The sequence below is a fragment of the Pectinophora gossypiella genome, chromosome 24 (assembly GCF_024362695.1).
Source record: "Pectinophora gossypiella chromosome 24, ilPecGoss1.1, whole genome shotgun sequence".
NCBI classification, from domain to species: Eukaryota; Metazoa; Arthropoda; class Insecta; order Lepidoptera; family Gelechiidae; genus Pectinophora; species Pectinophora gossypiella.
In genome coordinates, this window is record NC_065427.1 from 8,025,772 (window position 1) to 8,044,392 (window position 18,621).

The 18,621-nt window shown below is 38.8% G+C and overlaps 2 protein-coding genes and 1 long non-coding RNA gene across 7 annotated transcripts in view; all 3 read right to left on the reverse strand.

The window, feature by feature from the left end:
* Positions 1–18,621, reverse strand: part of LOC126377827 (uncharacterized) — an 848,135-nt gene that overhangs the window by 291,921 nt on the left and 537,593 nt on the right. The gene's annotated exons all lie outside the window — the stretch shown is intronic.
* Positions 83–1,645, reverse strand: LOC126377933 (uncharacterized). Its single transcript, XR_007568005.1, has 2 exons — positions 1,060–1,645; positions 83–735 (listed from the first exon to the last, which is right to left on the reverse strand). It is a non-coding gene; the product is annotated as an uncharacterized LOC126377933 (long non-coding RNA).
* On the reverse strand, positions 1,647–3,183 carry LOC126377890 (uncharacterized). Its single transcript, XM_050025942.1, has one exon. It carries the CDS (start codon positions 2,993–2,995, stop codon positions 1,778–1,780), a length of 1,218 nt encoding a protein of 405 aa, XP_049881899.1. The 5' UTR covers positions 2,996–3,183; the 3' UTR covers positions 1,647–1,777.

An 18,621-nucleotide genomic window follows, 5' to 3' on the forward strand; every position in this document is an offset into this window, starting at 1 on the left:
CAAAGTTTATGTTTTTCAACATTTGGGCCCGACAAAAGCTGTTTGAAATTTGACTTCTCTTGATGACTTTTAGCTTTTGAAATATTTTCCGTAATTTGTGCTTCCAACACTTCGCGAAACAACGCCTTTTTCACAATTTCTCTTCTTTGATTAGGATCTTCTGCTAGTTGTTCAATTTTACTTTTAGGTGTGAGCAAATTCTTCGATTTCTTATTTTTTTTCTTCAGTCTACTATATTTCTTCAGTTGAGTGTTAAGCTTCTTTTTTAAATTAGCAATTATTTGTCATTTTTTCTGCAAAAGTTTATTTCTTTTCTTCTGTTGAATTAGGCTTCTTCTTTTAGCTTCAACTTGTCTAAGGTCGTCATTTACATTTTCATTGTAGATCAGCAGTTCTGGAGCTACAGGTTCTCTGATAAATTCATCGTCAGATGAAGGTGGGGTATTTTCAACAACAAAATTATCACTTTTTGAAGTTTTAGGTTCTTTCTATAATCAGATGAGTACTTCTTCCACTTCTTTTTTATTTTCCTATGTGCACGTGAGGTCATATCCTGGACAAACTTTCGTTGACCCTTCTCCTTCTTTTTTAAATACTTTAGTCTTTCTTTCTCTTTGTACTGTGCTAATAAAACTGGATCACTTTTAATTTTCTCTAAACGAGCTTTTGCAGCAGCTGATTTTTTTAATGGCTATTTCTTTGGATAATTTTGGTTTCTTTTAAGGCGGCATATTGCTATAAAATAGATAACAACAATTTATTAAATTTCACCAATAATTGTGAATATTATATAAGGATTAAACAATATATTTCGTTGTAGTACTGTTATTATAATAATAAAACGTCAGTCCCTAACCACTCGCATCAGTCCCTAGCACCTTCAAAAGCAAGGGCCTGATGGGCTAGGGACTGACGATTTGGACTAAAATTAAACATAAAATTCTATTGCAAACAGTACTATGAAGTCTAATATGATTTACAGAACAAAACCGATATGTTATTTGTAAATATTGATTAATTTATAATAATTTCATATTAATTAACAATAAAATTACTTACCTAGGGACTGACCAAGTGACTGGATACAACACGTGATGAGCCACGAACTGCCGGGTTTGCACTGATTTAAAAAATGTCCACCGCAAAGCGAGTGTTGTCTGCGGATAACTTCATGTAATACTTTAAAATTCACTAGTATTATTCAACGTTCATTAAAATTATGTCGCGAAATTTTAAAATTCGTAAGTGGCTAGGGCCTGACAAATAAAGTTGAGGACACTAAACTCATTTGAGGAAAAATAATTATTGTTTATTTAAATTACAAAATATTGACATAATTAGCTTCGAGTACTTATACATTTTAAAAAGTAATAATTAAAATAAGTATAAACTTAATAATCTTGTTAAATATGGATACCTAAGCACAAAATTTCGTAGGTCGGACATGCCTAGGGACTGACATTTGGGGTCCATATAACCGATTTTAAAATATAATATAATATCACTTGTAACATATTTTGAGAGATAAATAAAACACATTGTGAACTGTTATTTAACAATTTTGGTAGTAAATAATTATTAATTATTTCAAGTGAAATGTGCTGCGGAAATAGAGTTGCCCTATTTTTGTGAAAGCACCCATATTACGTAATCACAATCATCTTCATCTTGCGGTGGTTTATGTTATGTGTTATGTTATTACGTAAAGTTGTCTCAATTTCAATTTTATAGGAAACAATTTTAAGTGATGGCATTAAATAAATAGCCCTATTTCTTTTTATTCAGAATCGCTACAAGAAGGCAAATCAGAGTCCGGATCAGCTTTTGTATTGAAACGTTTCATCGTTTCGCACAAGTCGTCAATAATACTATCAATCTTCATATCATTCTCAAATATTATCCTTTCCTGCTCCGCTATAAATTGGTCGTATTTCTTAAGCCAGTCCATTGGTATGTCTTGCAATAGCGTCGTAATGATCTTCGGATTTTTCGTCAGAACAGTTTTTGTCACCGCTTCTGACACTAGACGTGTCGGGGCTACTTCCTTTATGCATTTCGGTATTCTCAAAACTTTATGTCCGTGATTCTTAATTAAAACATCGCTTTTATACAGTTTCTCATTACAATTCGTGTATTTTTCAACCAAAGTGTAAAGTTCTGTCTTCGACAAGCTTCGGCTGCAAGGTATATTGTTATATTCAAGCCATTCTATCATATCTTGTTTGTAACTGTTAATAGTCGGAACTTTCCTGATTTGTTCATTGTTATAATACGCGTTATGCATCACTATCACACTGTTTGGTGGTATAATGGGGAGGAGGCTCTTTTCAACCCATTTCTCGAAATTCAAATCTTGATTAAATTCGTACGTGTCTATGGCTTGAATGCTACATTTTGACACAGCATATAGGAAATATAAGGGCCCTGCTTTTTTCCCATTTTCACATCTTAAATCAACAAAGAATATAGGCAATTCTTCTTTGCGGTATTCCATGATTTTCTTCAAGTAGTGATACCTTTCGTAGGTGACAGCTGGTTTTTCCATAATCACAAGTCCGTAAGGCACTATCTCTTTCCACGCATACCCCATTTTTACAAGCAACTTGCGGAAGTTACGAATGTCTATGTACACAGGTATCTTTTCATATAACGCGTCGAATAACTGCCTCGTTGTAGGCATGATTTTTTTATTCAAGTAGAAATTAGACAGTTCCTGATATATAATATTCCTGTCTGCCTCCTGATACTTAAGTATCACGTGCGGATCATCGGAGTTTGCATATTTTGCCAACATTTTCGTGTCAAAACCTGTATACTTCGATGCTCTTTGCAAATAATCGTTGCAAGGGAGTGGTGTATTAGACTGTTCCTCGGTACATTGCTGCACGACACGGGATATTATGTGCATAGTTTCTTTGAACTTCACATTGTACACATCGGGACTCATAAACGCGTAATTCATTGCAGATGTCGATTGATGCGGGTCGGCCGCCATTTTGTTCACACACTCGCACGAGAAAACAATCTTCAACGACTTTCACAAAGAAAATACACCACAATAATGCACTAAAACTATAATAATTACGGTCTAGTAAACGACAAAACGTTCAAAAGCGCTTAAATTTAAAATTGGAATAAAAATTCGGCCTAAAACCGACGCGCATCGGTGTCTCCTGCACAATAGCCAACGGGCGACTGAGAGGGGTGGGGCGGGTGACGCTCGCTCGCGCGTCTCGCGTAAGAACGAAAGAGATAGATATAATGTCTATCACGCAACGTTGCGCGCCCGATAATAGGCGTCAAGGACAAAGTGATGCGAATAATAACTAGGTAGGTATGCAAACGTACAAACAACAAACTAAAATATTTAAGTAGGTACCTAGGTATTTCGTTATAGAATAATATGGACTTTATAATAATTCTATAATTTATTTTTAATGTTTCTTTCTTTCTTTCTTTATAGTACGTACCAAAACAATCATTTTCGAGAAAGATTTCTTAGTCAAATGAAATACTTTTTATGCAACGTGTAGAGGTTAAACGATACATTTATACTTACTGTGGAATTTGCATGGATAGAAACATACACGTACCCACCAATACCGGGTGAGAGCATTCAGCGCTTCCCATTTGTCCGGCCAAGTAGTTAATGCCATCTGCGGCAAATCTACAATAAGTCAAAAAAAAGTACCCACCAATGACTTCAAAAAACTTGGTCAATTGTCGTCAACGTGATTCTTTAAAATTCGTAAATCGGTCAAAAATAAAAAGTAAACATAACATAGCTTCACGCCTGTATCCCCAAAGGGGGTAGGCAGAAGCGTATAGTATAGTATACACCCAATCTTTGCCAGCTATATTTAAATCCCATGTATAAAGGATGAGCCTTTTGCCATTAACCGGGCACAAATCCGGGAAACCACGTGATATCAAATGTCTATGATGAAAACATGAATTCAAAGTAATAAACTCGAATTCAGTGGTTTAAAGCCCGAGGCAGGATTCAAACCTGTGAGATTAAGATGTAAGTCACGGCATTCTCAGATAGATATCACCAGGAATTCAGATATACTAGGGGTTAAAATTGCCACATCGGAGCAATTCATCTAAGAAGGCAATGTTGCAATTTGTTGCGCATATAAAAGTAAGTGCGCAATGCAAACAAATGTCAAACAGCAATATTGCTTTCTTAGATGAATTGCTTCGATGTGGCCATTTTGAGGAGCTCGGTGGCGCGGCGGTAAACGCGCTCGGTCTGCGATTGTTGAAGTTAAGCAACTTTCGCAAAGGCCGGTCTTAGGATGGGTGACCATAAAAAAAAAGATTTCATCTCGAGCTCCTCCGTGCTTCGGAAGGCACGTTAAGCCGTTGGTCTCGGCTGCATTAGCAGTCGTCAATAACCACCAATCCGCACTGGGCCCGCGTGGTGGTTTAAGGCCCGATCTCCCTATCCATCCATAGGAAAGGCCCGTGCCCCTGCAGTGGGGACGTTAATGGGCTGGTGATGATGATGATGATGGCCATTTTAAACCTCCCCCCCCCCCAAGTATATAAATCACAAAGACAACATAAATTACAAGATAACTTATGAAATGCTGATTACTAAATAAAGACAGATCTAAAACTAACGAAAAACATTTTCTTTTTTCTATTTAACTTCTTTATGATTTTTTTTTTATAGTCCAACATTTTATCACGTTTTTTATGACGTCACAGTGTTCTTGTTCGGTCACGAGCACTAACATGTATATGTCACCGTAAAATTGTAAATAACGTTAGATTATAATCTATAGATTTGAATCTCGCGAGATTGTGAACTGTCGAATAATTATGAATCGTATCATATTGCTTACAATTTAACGTATTATTTTTCGATAGATTATAATTTATCGAAGTGAAACCGTCAAATTGACAGTGCGACAGGGTTCTAAAGTGTGTACATAATATTGCTCATGACTGTTCATATAAATTCCATAGTAATTTCGTGTTTTGACGTTTAGTAAAAAGTAACTGATTTGACTAGTTGGAAACAAGCTTACTGTTTAGTGTAACAGAAAGCTCGGTGAGCTGTGAATACTTAGTTTCTGGGTCTGACTACCCCAATTGGGACATAGTATGTGACAAACACGACCTCCGTGGTCCAGTGGTTGAGCGTTGGGCTCACGATCCGGAGGTTCTGGGTTCGATTCCCGGTGGGGACATATCACAAAAAAATAATACTTTGTGGTCCCTAGTTTGGTTAGGACATTACAGGCTGATCACCTGCTTGTCCGAAAGTAAGATGATCCGTGCTTCGGAAGGCACGTTAAGCCGTTGGTCCCGGTTACTACTTACTGATGTAAGAAAGTAGTCGTTACATGAGCCAAGTCAGGGGCCTTTGGCGGCTCAATAGTAACCCTGACACCAGGGTTGACGAGGTTGGTACTCCACCTCACAAACCCACACGATAGAAGAAGAGATGTGACAAACACAAAAATCCAACAGAATCACAGCGCAACTTTGCCGATTAATTACCGATTCGTAGTTCAACTAATTATTAAATCCCTTAACTTTAGAGATCACGACAAAAAACAGTTCAAACTGTGCCAATGGTCCCCAACTAATTAAACTAACTAGTTAACATTACATGTGTGGAAATTGAAAGGAAAGAGCATAGTATAGATTAGGAGAAACAGTTGTTTAACTACCTAATCTAAATAAAAAAATAATAATATAAAAATCTAAATAATAAATGAAAAAATAAATAAAAATAATATGAATAATAATAAATGTTTCTTTCTTTCTTTCTTAATCCTTAAATCCTTAAACCATCTAATAAGAAGCGACTGAAAAACTGCGCTTGTTACTCTGGAAATAGACACAATGCTGAGGTCGTGCCTTTTTTTACCCAACTGCGGCGAAGCAAAAAGGAGGGTTATGTGTTTCACCGCTATGTATGTAGGTATTTCCTGTTTTGAGATGATTCGTGCTTCGGAAGGTACGTTAAGCCATTGGCCCCGGTTACTACTTACGATCCGGAGGTCCCGGGTTCGAATCCCGGTGGGGACATAGTTTGGTTAGGACATTACAGGCTGATCACATGATTGTCCAAAAAGGAAGATGATCCGAGCTGCGGAAGGCACGTTAAGCCGTTGGACTCGGTTACTACTTACTGATGTAAGTAATTAGGTAGTCGTTACATAAGCCGTGTCAGGGGCCTTTGGCGGCTCAATAATAACTCTGACACCAGGGTTTTCAGGTAAACCTAGCTCAGACGCTGGGGAGCAGAGAGTTGCCGTTCTATACGTAGTATTATTCGTTATTCTATGACTGAACAACAAAGTCAACCTGTGTTACTGCCAATAACGTTTATACTGCGCCTTGCCCAGCCCAGGACTCGAACCGATACCCTATCTAGTCGAAGTTAATTAAAAACCAAGTGTACCTGGGGGAACTTTACTTTTGATAACATCTGAGCTGTTGTTCATTGGAATCTCACTTGTAACTGCTCAGGATTACAGTTTACATTTGAGTGTTAGTGAAGATCGTTCTGTTCAAATTGTAATGATTGTTAAATGGAAATTGCTTTTTGTTGTAAGTGTGTATAATCGAATTGCAGATTGACTGTAGAACTGCAGTTAGAATGCAGCCGTGTTAAAGGTTAGAAAGGCTGTGGTGGATTAGTGGGTGGGTTAGGACATTACAGGCTGATCACCTGATTGTCGGAAAGTAAGACGATCCGTGCTTCGGAAGGTACGTTAAGCCTTTGGTCCCAGTTACTACTTACTCATGTAAGTAGTCGTTACATGAGTATCAGGGGCCTTTGGCGGCTCAATAGTAACCCTGACACCAGGGTTGATGATGTTGGTACCTCCACCTCACAACCCAAACGGTAGAAAAAGAAGACTTATCAGGTGTAATCAGGTTTTATTATGGTTAAAAGAACCTCAGTAGAACTTACTCTCAACTTCTCCAAGAATGAAATAATAACTGAACCCACGGGTTAAAAACTCATTCTATTTTTAAATTATATTCCTGTCAGAATTATTCACGCAATCTTTATATCCGTGCAATAAGGTTCAGAATCAATAAGATAGCAATCTGGAAAATCCTGAGATGCGTCCTGAATGTTAAGCAGGGCAACCTCTTGAATTCTTTTAATGTCATTTTCATCATGCCATTTCTTTTAACAGCCTCCTATTTTTTTTTGACGTGACTTATTGTAGATTTGCCGCAGATGGTATTAACTACTTGGCCGGACAAATGGGGAGTGCTGAAGGCACTCACCCGGTACAACGTTTAAGATAACAGGCCTGAGCGTGCCCAGTTGGGCGCGAACCTCGGCTCAGGGCGTCGTCTAAGAGGAAAAATATTTGAAAGAATTAATCAACCCTAGTGGGTCGATAGCGATAGGCGCTGATTGAGGGAAATTGTCGACCACGCCGGCGGGGTCGGTATCGGGGTCCGGCGGGCTCGGTATCGGTATATGTATTTAACAGCCTCCACAGTCTAGTGGTTAGAGCGCTGGGCTAACATTTTGGAGGTACAGGTGCGATTCCCGATGGGGACATAGTCGAAATCACTTGGTAAGTCCTTTGTTTGTCGCTTGTGACAAAATCCGCACATTTTTTTACAGAGACAAGTTGCCTATTTACCCGACTGAGTAGAAGCAAAAAGGAAGTATGTGTGTATGTACGTCTAAACCAACCTAACTTCTTAACCACCTGTCCCGCGCATTTCCTTCATTTTGTAATTATTTCATGTCAGTGTGTATAAACTCTTAGATAACATTTGCTCTACTTTATGGTTTGTTTTCACAGGAATCTTAGCAACGATCTTTTGTCTATGCGCTTGTGCGCGGCCATTATAATTTTGTCTGTGCTATCTCTCTCTGTGGTGTTTTGTTTTGTATCGGATGCGTGTGCGCGAATTTTATTATTAAATAAATAGTGTCCCACAGATTGGACTTTAACTAAAGAACCCACATCACATCATTATCAATTTAAGACCCACGCTCTTGTCGGTGCAGCATTTTCCATGCAACTTGTTTAGGGAAAAATAAGGCAGTGGTTTCCCTCTTGCCTTCCGCCCCGCAGTACTCTGTCTGACGCTATATTACAAAGCCATACTAGGACTCCTGTCCTCCGCCTCTGAATAGTACTGACAGTTACTGCTGCCCTCTGTCAGGTTCCAGGTTACAGTCGCTGTGACTTGCCCCTTCCGTCCTGAATTGCCGTACCGATAGCTCCCATCTTCGCCTCTGCAACCGTTGAGGTCGGTAAAGAACCCAAATAGATTAAAAGTGTGATTTTTCCGTAGTCGGGTTTTTCTTATACGAGGTCTATGGATCTAACCAGCATTTTGCCCACGTAATACACATTACGAGTTACTTAGTAAACAATTAGGGTTACTGTAACACAGTTATCGAAGTTAAGCTGTGTCTCGTTAAGATCACGCCCCATATGCTTGTCGTCGTGATTAACTTAACAAATTACCTACAGAACAGTGGTCCCATGTGAAGGGGTTGATACCACAGTTACTCGCATTCTAAGTCAATGGAAACTCGACAGTCATTTTTTGTTTAGAATGTAATAGAATAGAAATTGTTTATTAGTTATAGGACGCACACATAAAAAACCACAACGGATGTTCGGCGAAACTATTATAAGGTTGTGGACGTCCTGAGATAAAAGGGCCTCACTCAGCACAAGTCGCGGCGTGAACCACGACGCTGGTATTATGCGGACCCTGCTGGGTGAGGCACGAACGTCGTGTTCCATAAATACGCGTTAATAATGTAGATAGATTTTAAAATACCAAATTACTTAAATATAATTAAGGTGTACATACACAAAAATTTAAAAAAAAAAGAACGTCTAGAGCCCTGTGCCGAGTTTTTACCTGCTGCTTCTTTTCCCTGGCTATACAGGTTGTGAGAAGATGAGACGTTCGTTATGTAAAAATTAAAGATTCAAAGTGTAACTATGTTACCTTATTTTTGAATGTGAATTATCACAGAAATACATACATACTTAAGTACTTAATTCCTGCCCCAATTCCTGCGTCATTCTCTTATCCGCCGAAAAGGAAAGGGACGGATGATTTACAACTGTTAATTTTAAAATGTATGAATAACCCGGGGAATCAAATAGGCATCTCGCTGGTATGTAACCCGTATGACGCGTGCTGTTACCTTAATTATGTTGGGTTATTGGCCAATGTAAAATTTTTAATTCAGGGTCATTATTTATACCCAAAAACATAGATAAATCCATGAAATTAGAAGGTTAACGAAGGCAATATAGTACAGCGCCATCTATATTAATATGGCGAACTTAGCTTAGAAATTCCTTCATTGACATTGCAGTGTCGAGTTGGCAACACTGGTAGGGGAATATTAAGTCACCTTGCAACACATGTAATTAGATTTCGCATATCAATATGAATGCTTCATTATCACATACCGAAATGCCTAACAAAGGACGATAATTGGCAGATAGATAGACGTTATAATCCCGTGTGGTTTTAGAAGACGAATACCTTCAGTGTTTAGGCAGACATCATGGTCTAGTGGTTGAGCGTTGGGCTCACGATCCGGAGGTCCTTGCTCTGAATCCCGGCGAAGACATAATAAATGAAAAACACTTTGTGGTCCCTAGTTTGATTAGGACTTTGCAGGCTGATCATCCAATTGTCCGAAAGTAAGATGGTCCGTGCTCGGAGGGCGGTCGGTCCCAGCTACTGTTTACCTCAGTAAATAGGTAGTCGTTACATGAGGCATTCATGGGTAACTCTGAAACCCGATTGTTGATGACAAGTCGGTCATTGACATCAAAACTCACACGAGAGTAGAAGCTGGAATGGACGCCAATCTTCTTCTACCGTATAGGTTGTGAATTACCAACCTCATCGACCCTGGTGTCAGGGTTATTATTGAACCGCCAAATGCTGACATGGCTCATGTAACGACTACTTACTTACATCAGTAAGTAGTAACCGGGACTAACGGCTTATCAGATGATCAGCCTGTAATGTCCTAACCAAACTGGGGATCACAAAGTGGTTTTTGTGATATGTCCGCACCAGGATTCCGCACCATAATAAAGTTTTTAGCTGCTTACCTTCCAGAGCATGTAGTTGTGTCCTTTCTAACCTTTGGAAGCTCAATAGTAATCACTTCAGGGTCGATAAAGAGGGTCATTGGCCTCATAACGCGCATGACAGAAGAAGTAAAGCTAAGAAGCGAGTCGTCAACTTAAATTGATTGCGATAGCAGTCCAGAAAGCCTAAAACACTTTTGGTTTCAGCACGTTCCAGCGAGTTTCGTGCAACAGATGGACAGAATCCTGTTAGGAAGTCGACCCTCTAAGGATGAAGGCGGGTTCACACTGAACACTTTTCGGACTTAACGACCAAGGCCAGAGTGAAAGATCTTAGGCCTCGTCAATGCCTTCGGGCAAGTCTGGGGCCAAGAGCAAACCCATCAAAGGTAAAAAAGACGTCAATTTCGTCTTGCATAGAATTTACCCCGTTTTTATTTCGGGAATCCGCATTTAATATGAAGTTATTGACACATTTTTACAGAAGCGACTGATGTCTGATCTTAAAATCCGAAGAAAAAATGTCCTATCACAGTTTACAGATAAAAAGGTCACGTAAGTACTGGCTGAAACCTATTTAGACTAATGTGAAAACCAGCTGCACCAGCACATGGGCACCTTTGCGCCGGGCGCGGCGCGCCGGGGGACGGGGGACTGTTTTCTTTTTATGTTTTGTGTTATTATTATAATTCTTTGACATATTTAGTTTAATGTGAGTAATCTACTATAGATTCCAAGTTACTTTTTTGACGTATTGTAGATTTCTCAAAGATAGAACAGTACCGAAGTAGGCCAGTAGCGAGGAGCGCTAAAAGAAGACGATGAAATAACATGAACTCTTTACTTTTTTATTACATAAATACAATGGTACACATTCACGCAAGTCTCTGTTTGAAACGAACAGAACCAGATGCAGACGATTTTCTACACGTAAATAGACACAATGGTGCTAATTCCTGCAGACGCCATCTAATTTTATTTTAAGTTATACCTGTCATTTTCTTATTCGTTGAAAAAGAAAGGGACGGGTAATCGACAGGCATAAAATGTACGGAATACATGTCAATTTTGAAGCAGAAATCTAAAACAACCGTGTAAAAATTTTACATCGGCCTATAACCCGACAGAGTTGAGTAGACAGTTTATTTTAATAAAATTAGGAGGTGTCTGCAGGAATCGGGGCCAATATTACTTAAATCGTAACCTAGTCCGCAACGCTAGTGGTGTGAATCACCGAAAGACCCCTCCTAACTCGTTTAGTAAAGTCGACCATCGGTCTTCGTACGGTCAGCAAGGTGACAAAAATTGGTCAAGACACTTCGTTGGGGAACTTTCGTACGGTCGAAACAGGAGTGAACCTAGTCTTGACGTGTTGAGGTTAAGGGTGTTGGGACTCTCGCTATACGTTTCCGCGACAATAGATGGCGTAAGTGTAACCATGCCATTCGGTGATCAAAATTATGAATTTGTCATAAATAAACTAAACTAAATGAGCTATAAACCTTTTTGCCACTACTTGAAGGTCTAGAGAACCTACAAACAATAAAAAATATTATAAACCCTTCCTATTTTCTTTAAGTTTGCTCTGGGTGTGAAGGTTTTGACAACTTCCTATTTAAATGTTCTTTTTATTGCTTATTATTAGAAACTACATATAAAAAAAGTTTTGTAAAGGATTATTTTATGTTTATTTGTGACATAGAATACAAAAACTTAGTAAATACGTTTGTATGGGAATTCAAATTCAAATTCAAAAATGCTTATTTTTGAATTTGACGGTAGATAATATACACAATTCAGATTGCAGACTACAAGTAGGTAGCCTAGGTGCTAGCACTAGATACATATACGTATAGGTACTAGATTCGATTGCCAGTTGGGCTAGGAGGTCGTTAGTGACGATTACCGGATTCATGTCCGTAATTCAGGGTTGGCACATATTGAAGTTTTAGTAATAATTTATTATAAGTATAACAGCCTCCGTGGTCTAGTGGTTAGAGCGTTAGGCTCACGATCCGGAGGTCCCGGGTTCGAATACCGGTGGGGAAATATCAGAGTAATTACCAGTTTGGTTAGGACATTACATGCTGATCACCTGATTGTCCGAAAGTAAGATGATCCGTATTTCAGAAGGCACGTTAAACCGTTGGTCCCGGTTACTACTTACTGGTGTAAGTAGGTAGTCGTTACATGAGTCACGACAGGGGCCTTTGGCGGCTTAATTAATAACCTTGACACCAGGGTTGATGAAGTTGGTAATCCACCTCACAACCCACACGATAGAAGAACAATGTCCTATTACGTGTTAGCCCAGACCCTTGCGTGGGAACCCTAAGTATGCTAATCAACATAGTTATAGCTAACAAGGCAGACGCAGCCAGACTGTCTCTAAAGCCTGATTGACAGACCTCAGATAAAGACTGAATAGGTTCTTCGAATACGGCTAGTGGAGCGTATTCAATATAGTTTCACTAGCTACCTCGCGTACAAAGCGTATATTCATAACCCATATATCGCGCCGATTGCGATGCCGCTTAACTCATTTCCATATTGAAAAACTAAATTTTTAGGGAGCGCTGGTAAATTATAATAAAACCTTTTTTTTTTGACGTGACTTATTGTAGATTTGCCGCAGATGGCATTAACTACTTGGCCGGACAAATGGGGAGCGTTGAAGGCTCTCACCCGGTACAACGTTTAAGACAAGAGGCCTGAGGGTGCCCAGTTGGGCGCGAACCTCGGCTCAGAGCGTCGTCTGTGAGGGAAAAACTATTTGAAATAATTAATCAACCCTAATGGGTCGATAGCGTAAACGCTGAATGAGGGAAATCGTCGACCATGCCGGCGGGGTCGGTATCGGGGTCCTGACGTGTTTGGTGTCGCGAGCTGATTGGCTGCCTCTATGGCTAGAGTAATCGGGTCGTCGGTATCGTATATTACGTCCTTCGATAATAAAACCCCACACAAATAATTGAATGAACTTTATTACTTAGGATATTATATTAAATTACAAGATTGCTTGTGACTGACCATACATGGTAGACTATTAGGAATGTGTCATACAACATTCATGACAAAAAGACATGACCAGCAAAGCTAACATGCGCAAAATGATAAAATTATCGATCGATACACTTTGTCGAAGTCGATAAGATTGTTTTTTTCCCCTAACATTCGTGCCGCGTGATTTTGGTCGTATAAATCAATTCTTTTTTGTGATACGATAATTTCTGAAGAAATCCTCTCCTTGATTAAAAAAAAAAAAAAGTTAAAATACATGATTGTAACTGAGCAGGTTATGTCAAACATGGCTTCCCTTATCGTGTCTCGTTTAAAACACCGCCGGCCATTGTAAGAGTATTTTCCGTACATTTTCTTCCATTATAAAATATAATTAGTATGACTTTATAAAATAAAGAACAAAATGTGCTGTTGTTAAGAAAATCTACTTAAAACAATACTGAGTACAAATTAAATAACTTATTTATGATAGTATACAATTCAAATAGATACTACTTTTGAATTTGATCAGATCAGATTTTCTTCGCGGTCGCGCATACAAAATGTATGCAGTTGTATAAACGCAACCTGGGTCAAATGTCGAATTGCAAAATTGCTTTCTTAGATAAATTGCTTCGATGTGGCCATTTTAACCCCCCTGCTTTTTTAAGATGAATTGCTTCGATGTGGCCATTTTAACCCCCCTGCTTTTTTAAGATGAATTGCTTTGATGTGGCCTGTTGAGATCCTTTGGTTGCGCGACCAACTAGACACGTCCCCAACTGGGCACAAACCTTCCCTCAGGAGGAGGTATGGAGCATACCCCACCACGCTCCGGGCCTGAAGGTCCCCAGTTGGGCGCGAACCTCGGCTCAGGGCGTCGTCTGAGGGGAAAAATATTTGAAAGAATTAATCGACCCCAGTGGGTCGATAGCGATAAGCGCTGATTGAGGAAAATCGCCGACCACACCGGCGGGGTCGGTATCGGGGTACATTGGTGAGGTCAGCGTTCGATACGAATTAGTGCGCAAAGTTACCGTTCTATACGTATAATTACTCTTTATTTTATGCCACATTAAATTCTCCAAAAAAAAAAACGTCAAAAAGCGAATCTTCTCTGAAAGCGATATCTCTGCCAATTCATCTCGCCGAGCCTATAATTCTACTGTCCACAAGTGTACAAACAGCTGTACGTACAAAATTTACAATCAGAGATATCGTTGCGGATTTTATTTGAATAATTTAAGACGCATCGCCTTTGCTCGCAGTCGGATCTTATCATTTAAATTGCGAACACACCCCCCCTTATTGTGCGAGGAAATTCTGGATATGGATGCGGTATCTTTACCTTGCACGGGATATTGTGTAGTCGGGACTGAAAGTAAGGAAGAATCTTAAATCACAGAAAAATATTATCTTACGGTAGTGCATGTTTTTGTAAGTTTGTGCAATAAATAACATTTGATTTGATATTAATTTGTTAAACAAAATAATAACCTTACAAATAAAAAAATATGAGTTAAAAAACTAAAACCCGACTACGGAAAATCACGATCTAAAAAGTCCGAAATAAGAAAATACTTCTTTAAATACTTCCGAATAGTGATGATAAGCAAACTCTAAGGACAGATTGGCTTTCGAACGCGGCTATCACCTAAACATCATCGGAAGAATTTAAGAGAAATACTTTCTTGTGTCATACTTTTTAGAGTGGATTTAATTTTTAAACTCATATTTAGTCACCAACCTGATACTTTATACAAAACACCTTGTTTTACACAGACGCTACACATTGACGTTATCGTACACGCGCATCTGCGTGTGACGCCTAACGCCATACGATTGAAGACTAAAGTAGGACCGAAGGGGGTGAGGTAAACCTAGCTCAGCCGCTGGTGGGGAGCGGAGAGTTGCCGTTCTATACTTAGTATTATTACTTATTCTGTGCAACGTTTAAGAATACCGATTTTGAGTTGAGTTCGAGGTTTTATGGCCGCGTCAACTGAAGACGAAGTCGAGAAACGTTCGAGTTAACATACACATTCACACATAAACTCACTCAGTTTTATTATCATTCCTTATATTATGATTTAAAATTAGTTTCAAAATTAAAATTAGTTTTAAAATACATATGGACAAAATATTTTTTTACACAGATACCATATCCTTAAGCTAATCCTTATTACATCCAAGAGTAAATGTTGCCATACCAATAAAAATTCCCACAAAGGTGTTGAAGTAAATGAGTGTTTAACCAGACACCGCTGCAGGGTAGATTGCGTCTTAGATAACCCAGAACAGAATGAGGGGACGTAGAGCCTACAGGCTTGTAACACCAGATGTCAAGCAAATTGGACGTGATTTGCCGTGGAATGAAATCAAGACGCCCAAAATGAATCCTTTTCCACGTGCCTTAATGTTGATTTTTGTCGCATATGACATTAAGTAAGACCGGACAAATAAGGAGCGCTGAGAGCTCTCATCCGGTACAAAAATTAAAGACAACAGGCCTGGAGGCGCAATTGTACGCGAATCTCGGCTCAGGGCGTCATATAAAAAAAAAATTAAAAAAAAAATAAAATAATTGTTTATTGTCATAGAAAAGATCGACACAACATTGGGTGCTACAGCTAGGACACACAAATGCTTCAGAAGTATAACCCTGCTACCTAAACTAGGAGACCTGTATCTCAGGGAGCAGTGTTCAGCAATTACATCTTTTATAACATCAGTTTAGGCAGACCATTTTTAAACTGAATTTATTTGACAATAAACTGTGCTTAAATAAGAACAAATAAACATGCATTTTGTATGTAAATTGGGTTTGTGTGTGTGTGTGTGTGTGTGTGTGTGTATGTGTATATATTAGTGTGTGTGTGTGTTTGTGTGTAACTGTGTGAATATGAGATGATTTTGAAACTATTATTAATAGAACCTGGCAGGTCGATAGCGATAAGCGCTGAATGAAGGAAATCAACGACCACCCCGGCGGGGTGTATAATAAGCATTTTATAATTTAACTTTTTCATTAATATGTCATAATAGTACTTTTATGAAAGGCTAGCTCGCCGGTTTATATAAAAGTATTTGGTAATAACAAATGTTCAGGACCTCCGCGATACAGGGTTTCCCTAACATAACATAACAACATAACAAATACTTTATTGCACAAACAGGAAAAAACAAAATACAAAACAAAAGAGAAATAGAATTAGTACAATAGGCGGCCTTATTGCTAAGTAGCAATCTCTTCCAGGCAACCAGGCCAACCGACGGGGTCCGCCAGTAATGTATACATGTTTAAGTTTTTTGATAAATAAACATATTCTATTCTATTCTAATCTGTTCCATGTAAGCTCTTCTTGGTCTTCCCCTTCCTCTCTTTCCTTCTAGCTTTCCTTCTATGATGTTTTTAATAAATTCGTCGTGTCTTATTAGGTGTCCAATCATCTAATGCTACACCGACAAGAGCATAGCTCTTAAATTACATACATACATACATAAACTCACGCCTATTTCCCACCGGGGTAAGCAGAGACTATAGAATTCCATTTGCTTCGATCCTGACACACTTCTCTTGCTTCCTCCACATTCATCAATCGCTTCATACACGCACGCCGGTTCAGAGTAGATCGTATTAAACCTTTTCAAAGGACATCTCCAATTTGGTCATCGTAAGTCCTTCTCGGTCTTCCTCTGCCAGCCCTACCATCAACTTTCGCTTTATATACTGCTTTTGCAATTCTATTATCGTTCATCCGCTCTACGTGTCCAAACCAACCTAACATTCCCTTCTCAATCCTAGTCACTATATCTAGTCTCTTAAATTGATGATGATAATTTAAGTATCTTTCATTTGGTATCTGTTTTTTGACATAACATATTATTGTAAATTTGCCGCATTAACTATTTGGTCGGAAAAAAGAGTCAAGTGACCCAGACATGAAGCCGAAAAGTGATCGTCAGATTGGCCGGTCACATTTAAATTGCATTTTTTTTTAAATACATTGCAAGCACAATGTTTGATGATAGACACTAAGCGACATTAATAAGGAAGCTTTGATTGGGCACCAATTCATCTTTAAATACGCCGACCGGCCAATCTGACGCTAACTATTCATGAGAGTATGTCAAATTCAAATTCAAATATATCTTTATTCAGTAGGTAACATAGTTACACTTTGAATCGTCATTAAACTCTATGTCGAAAATGATATGCCTAAAATGCAAGCAACCTTTCTTTTCCTTTATCTTCACGAAAGGATTTCGACTTTAAATTTTCACGATTCCATCTTGGTCTTCTGGTTTATTTGGCATCTAAATTTCCCAACTCAGTGCTAACTTACCTGCTTCCATTCTATGCATAGAAACGAAGCCTCGCTTACCTGTAACGAAAGAATGGAAAAATTAGATATTTACTATACGAGAAAAGGTTCCCGTTTTACTTTAGTAGGGTTTGTTGGCGAGACGAATGTTGTTTAATTTGTTTTTGTATACATACTTAGCACTCTGCCAGATATACATAAGCGAAAAAAAAAATCAAAATTTTTCTTGATTACACTCAAAACGATGTGTTTTTCTAGTCGGAAACGTTAAGTTTAATTTTGAGTTTTTACTGCGCCGCAATATAAATCGAACAATAACAAATAACAATCGAGAGTTTACATGGAACATATTAAAGAGAAGATCAAAGTGAAAATTAAAGAGAACGTCGTGTCTTATAAAGAGGTGAAGGAATTGGTCTTTCATAGACAAGAATGGAGAATGCTACACGGACAAGAGCGTGGCTCTTAAATAAGTGATTTATATAAATCGAACAACGCGAAAAGTCGCGCATCAACGTACCTACCTACCTACGTGCTACATTGTGGAACATTGATAAAAAATAAGAAAGACACAGGGCCCTCCCCCATTTTAATATGTAATTTTTATTTTTTATTTTTAACAAGGGGTTATAATGCCGAGCCGGACCCGTGGTAGATAGAACGCTTGCCTCTCACTTTGAGGTCGCAGGTTCGAATCCAGCACCATAAACCAATGATTGTCGAATTAGTTTTCGAATACATGTTTGGATCATAAATGATTATCACGTGCTCAGCGGTGAAGGAAAACATTGTGAGGTAACCCACATTCTCGAAGAATACATGTATTACTAATTGAGCCGCCAAAGGCCCCTGACATGACTGTAACGACTACTTACTTACATCAGTAAGTTGTAACCGGGACCAACGGCTTAACGTGTCTTCCGAAGCACGGATCATCATACTTTCTGATAATCAGGTGATCAGCCTGTAATGTCCTAACCAAACTAGGGATCACAAAGTGATTTTTGCGATATGTCCCACCGGGATGTGAACCTGGAGCTTCCGAATCGTGAGCCCAACGCTCAACCACTGGACCACGGAGGCCGTTAGGGAGAGGTCTCTAAAAGCGTATGTAATATTACGCTATGTTTTTTTATCCCCAACATAAGTAGTATGTTCATATGACAAATGATGGCCTATTAAGGACCCATCTGAGAACTGAAGATTATTTTTAAACG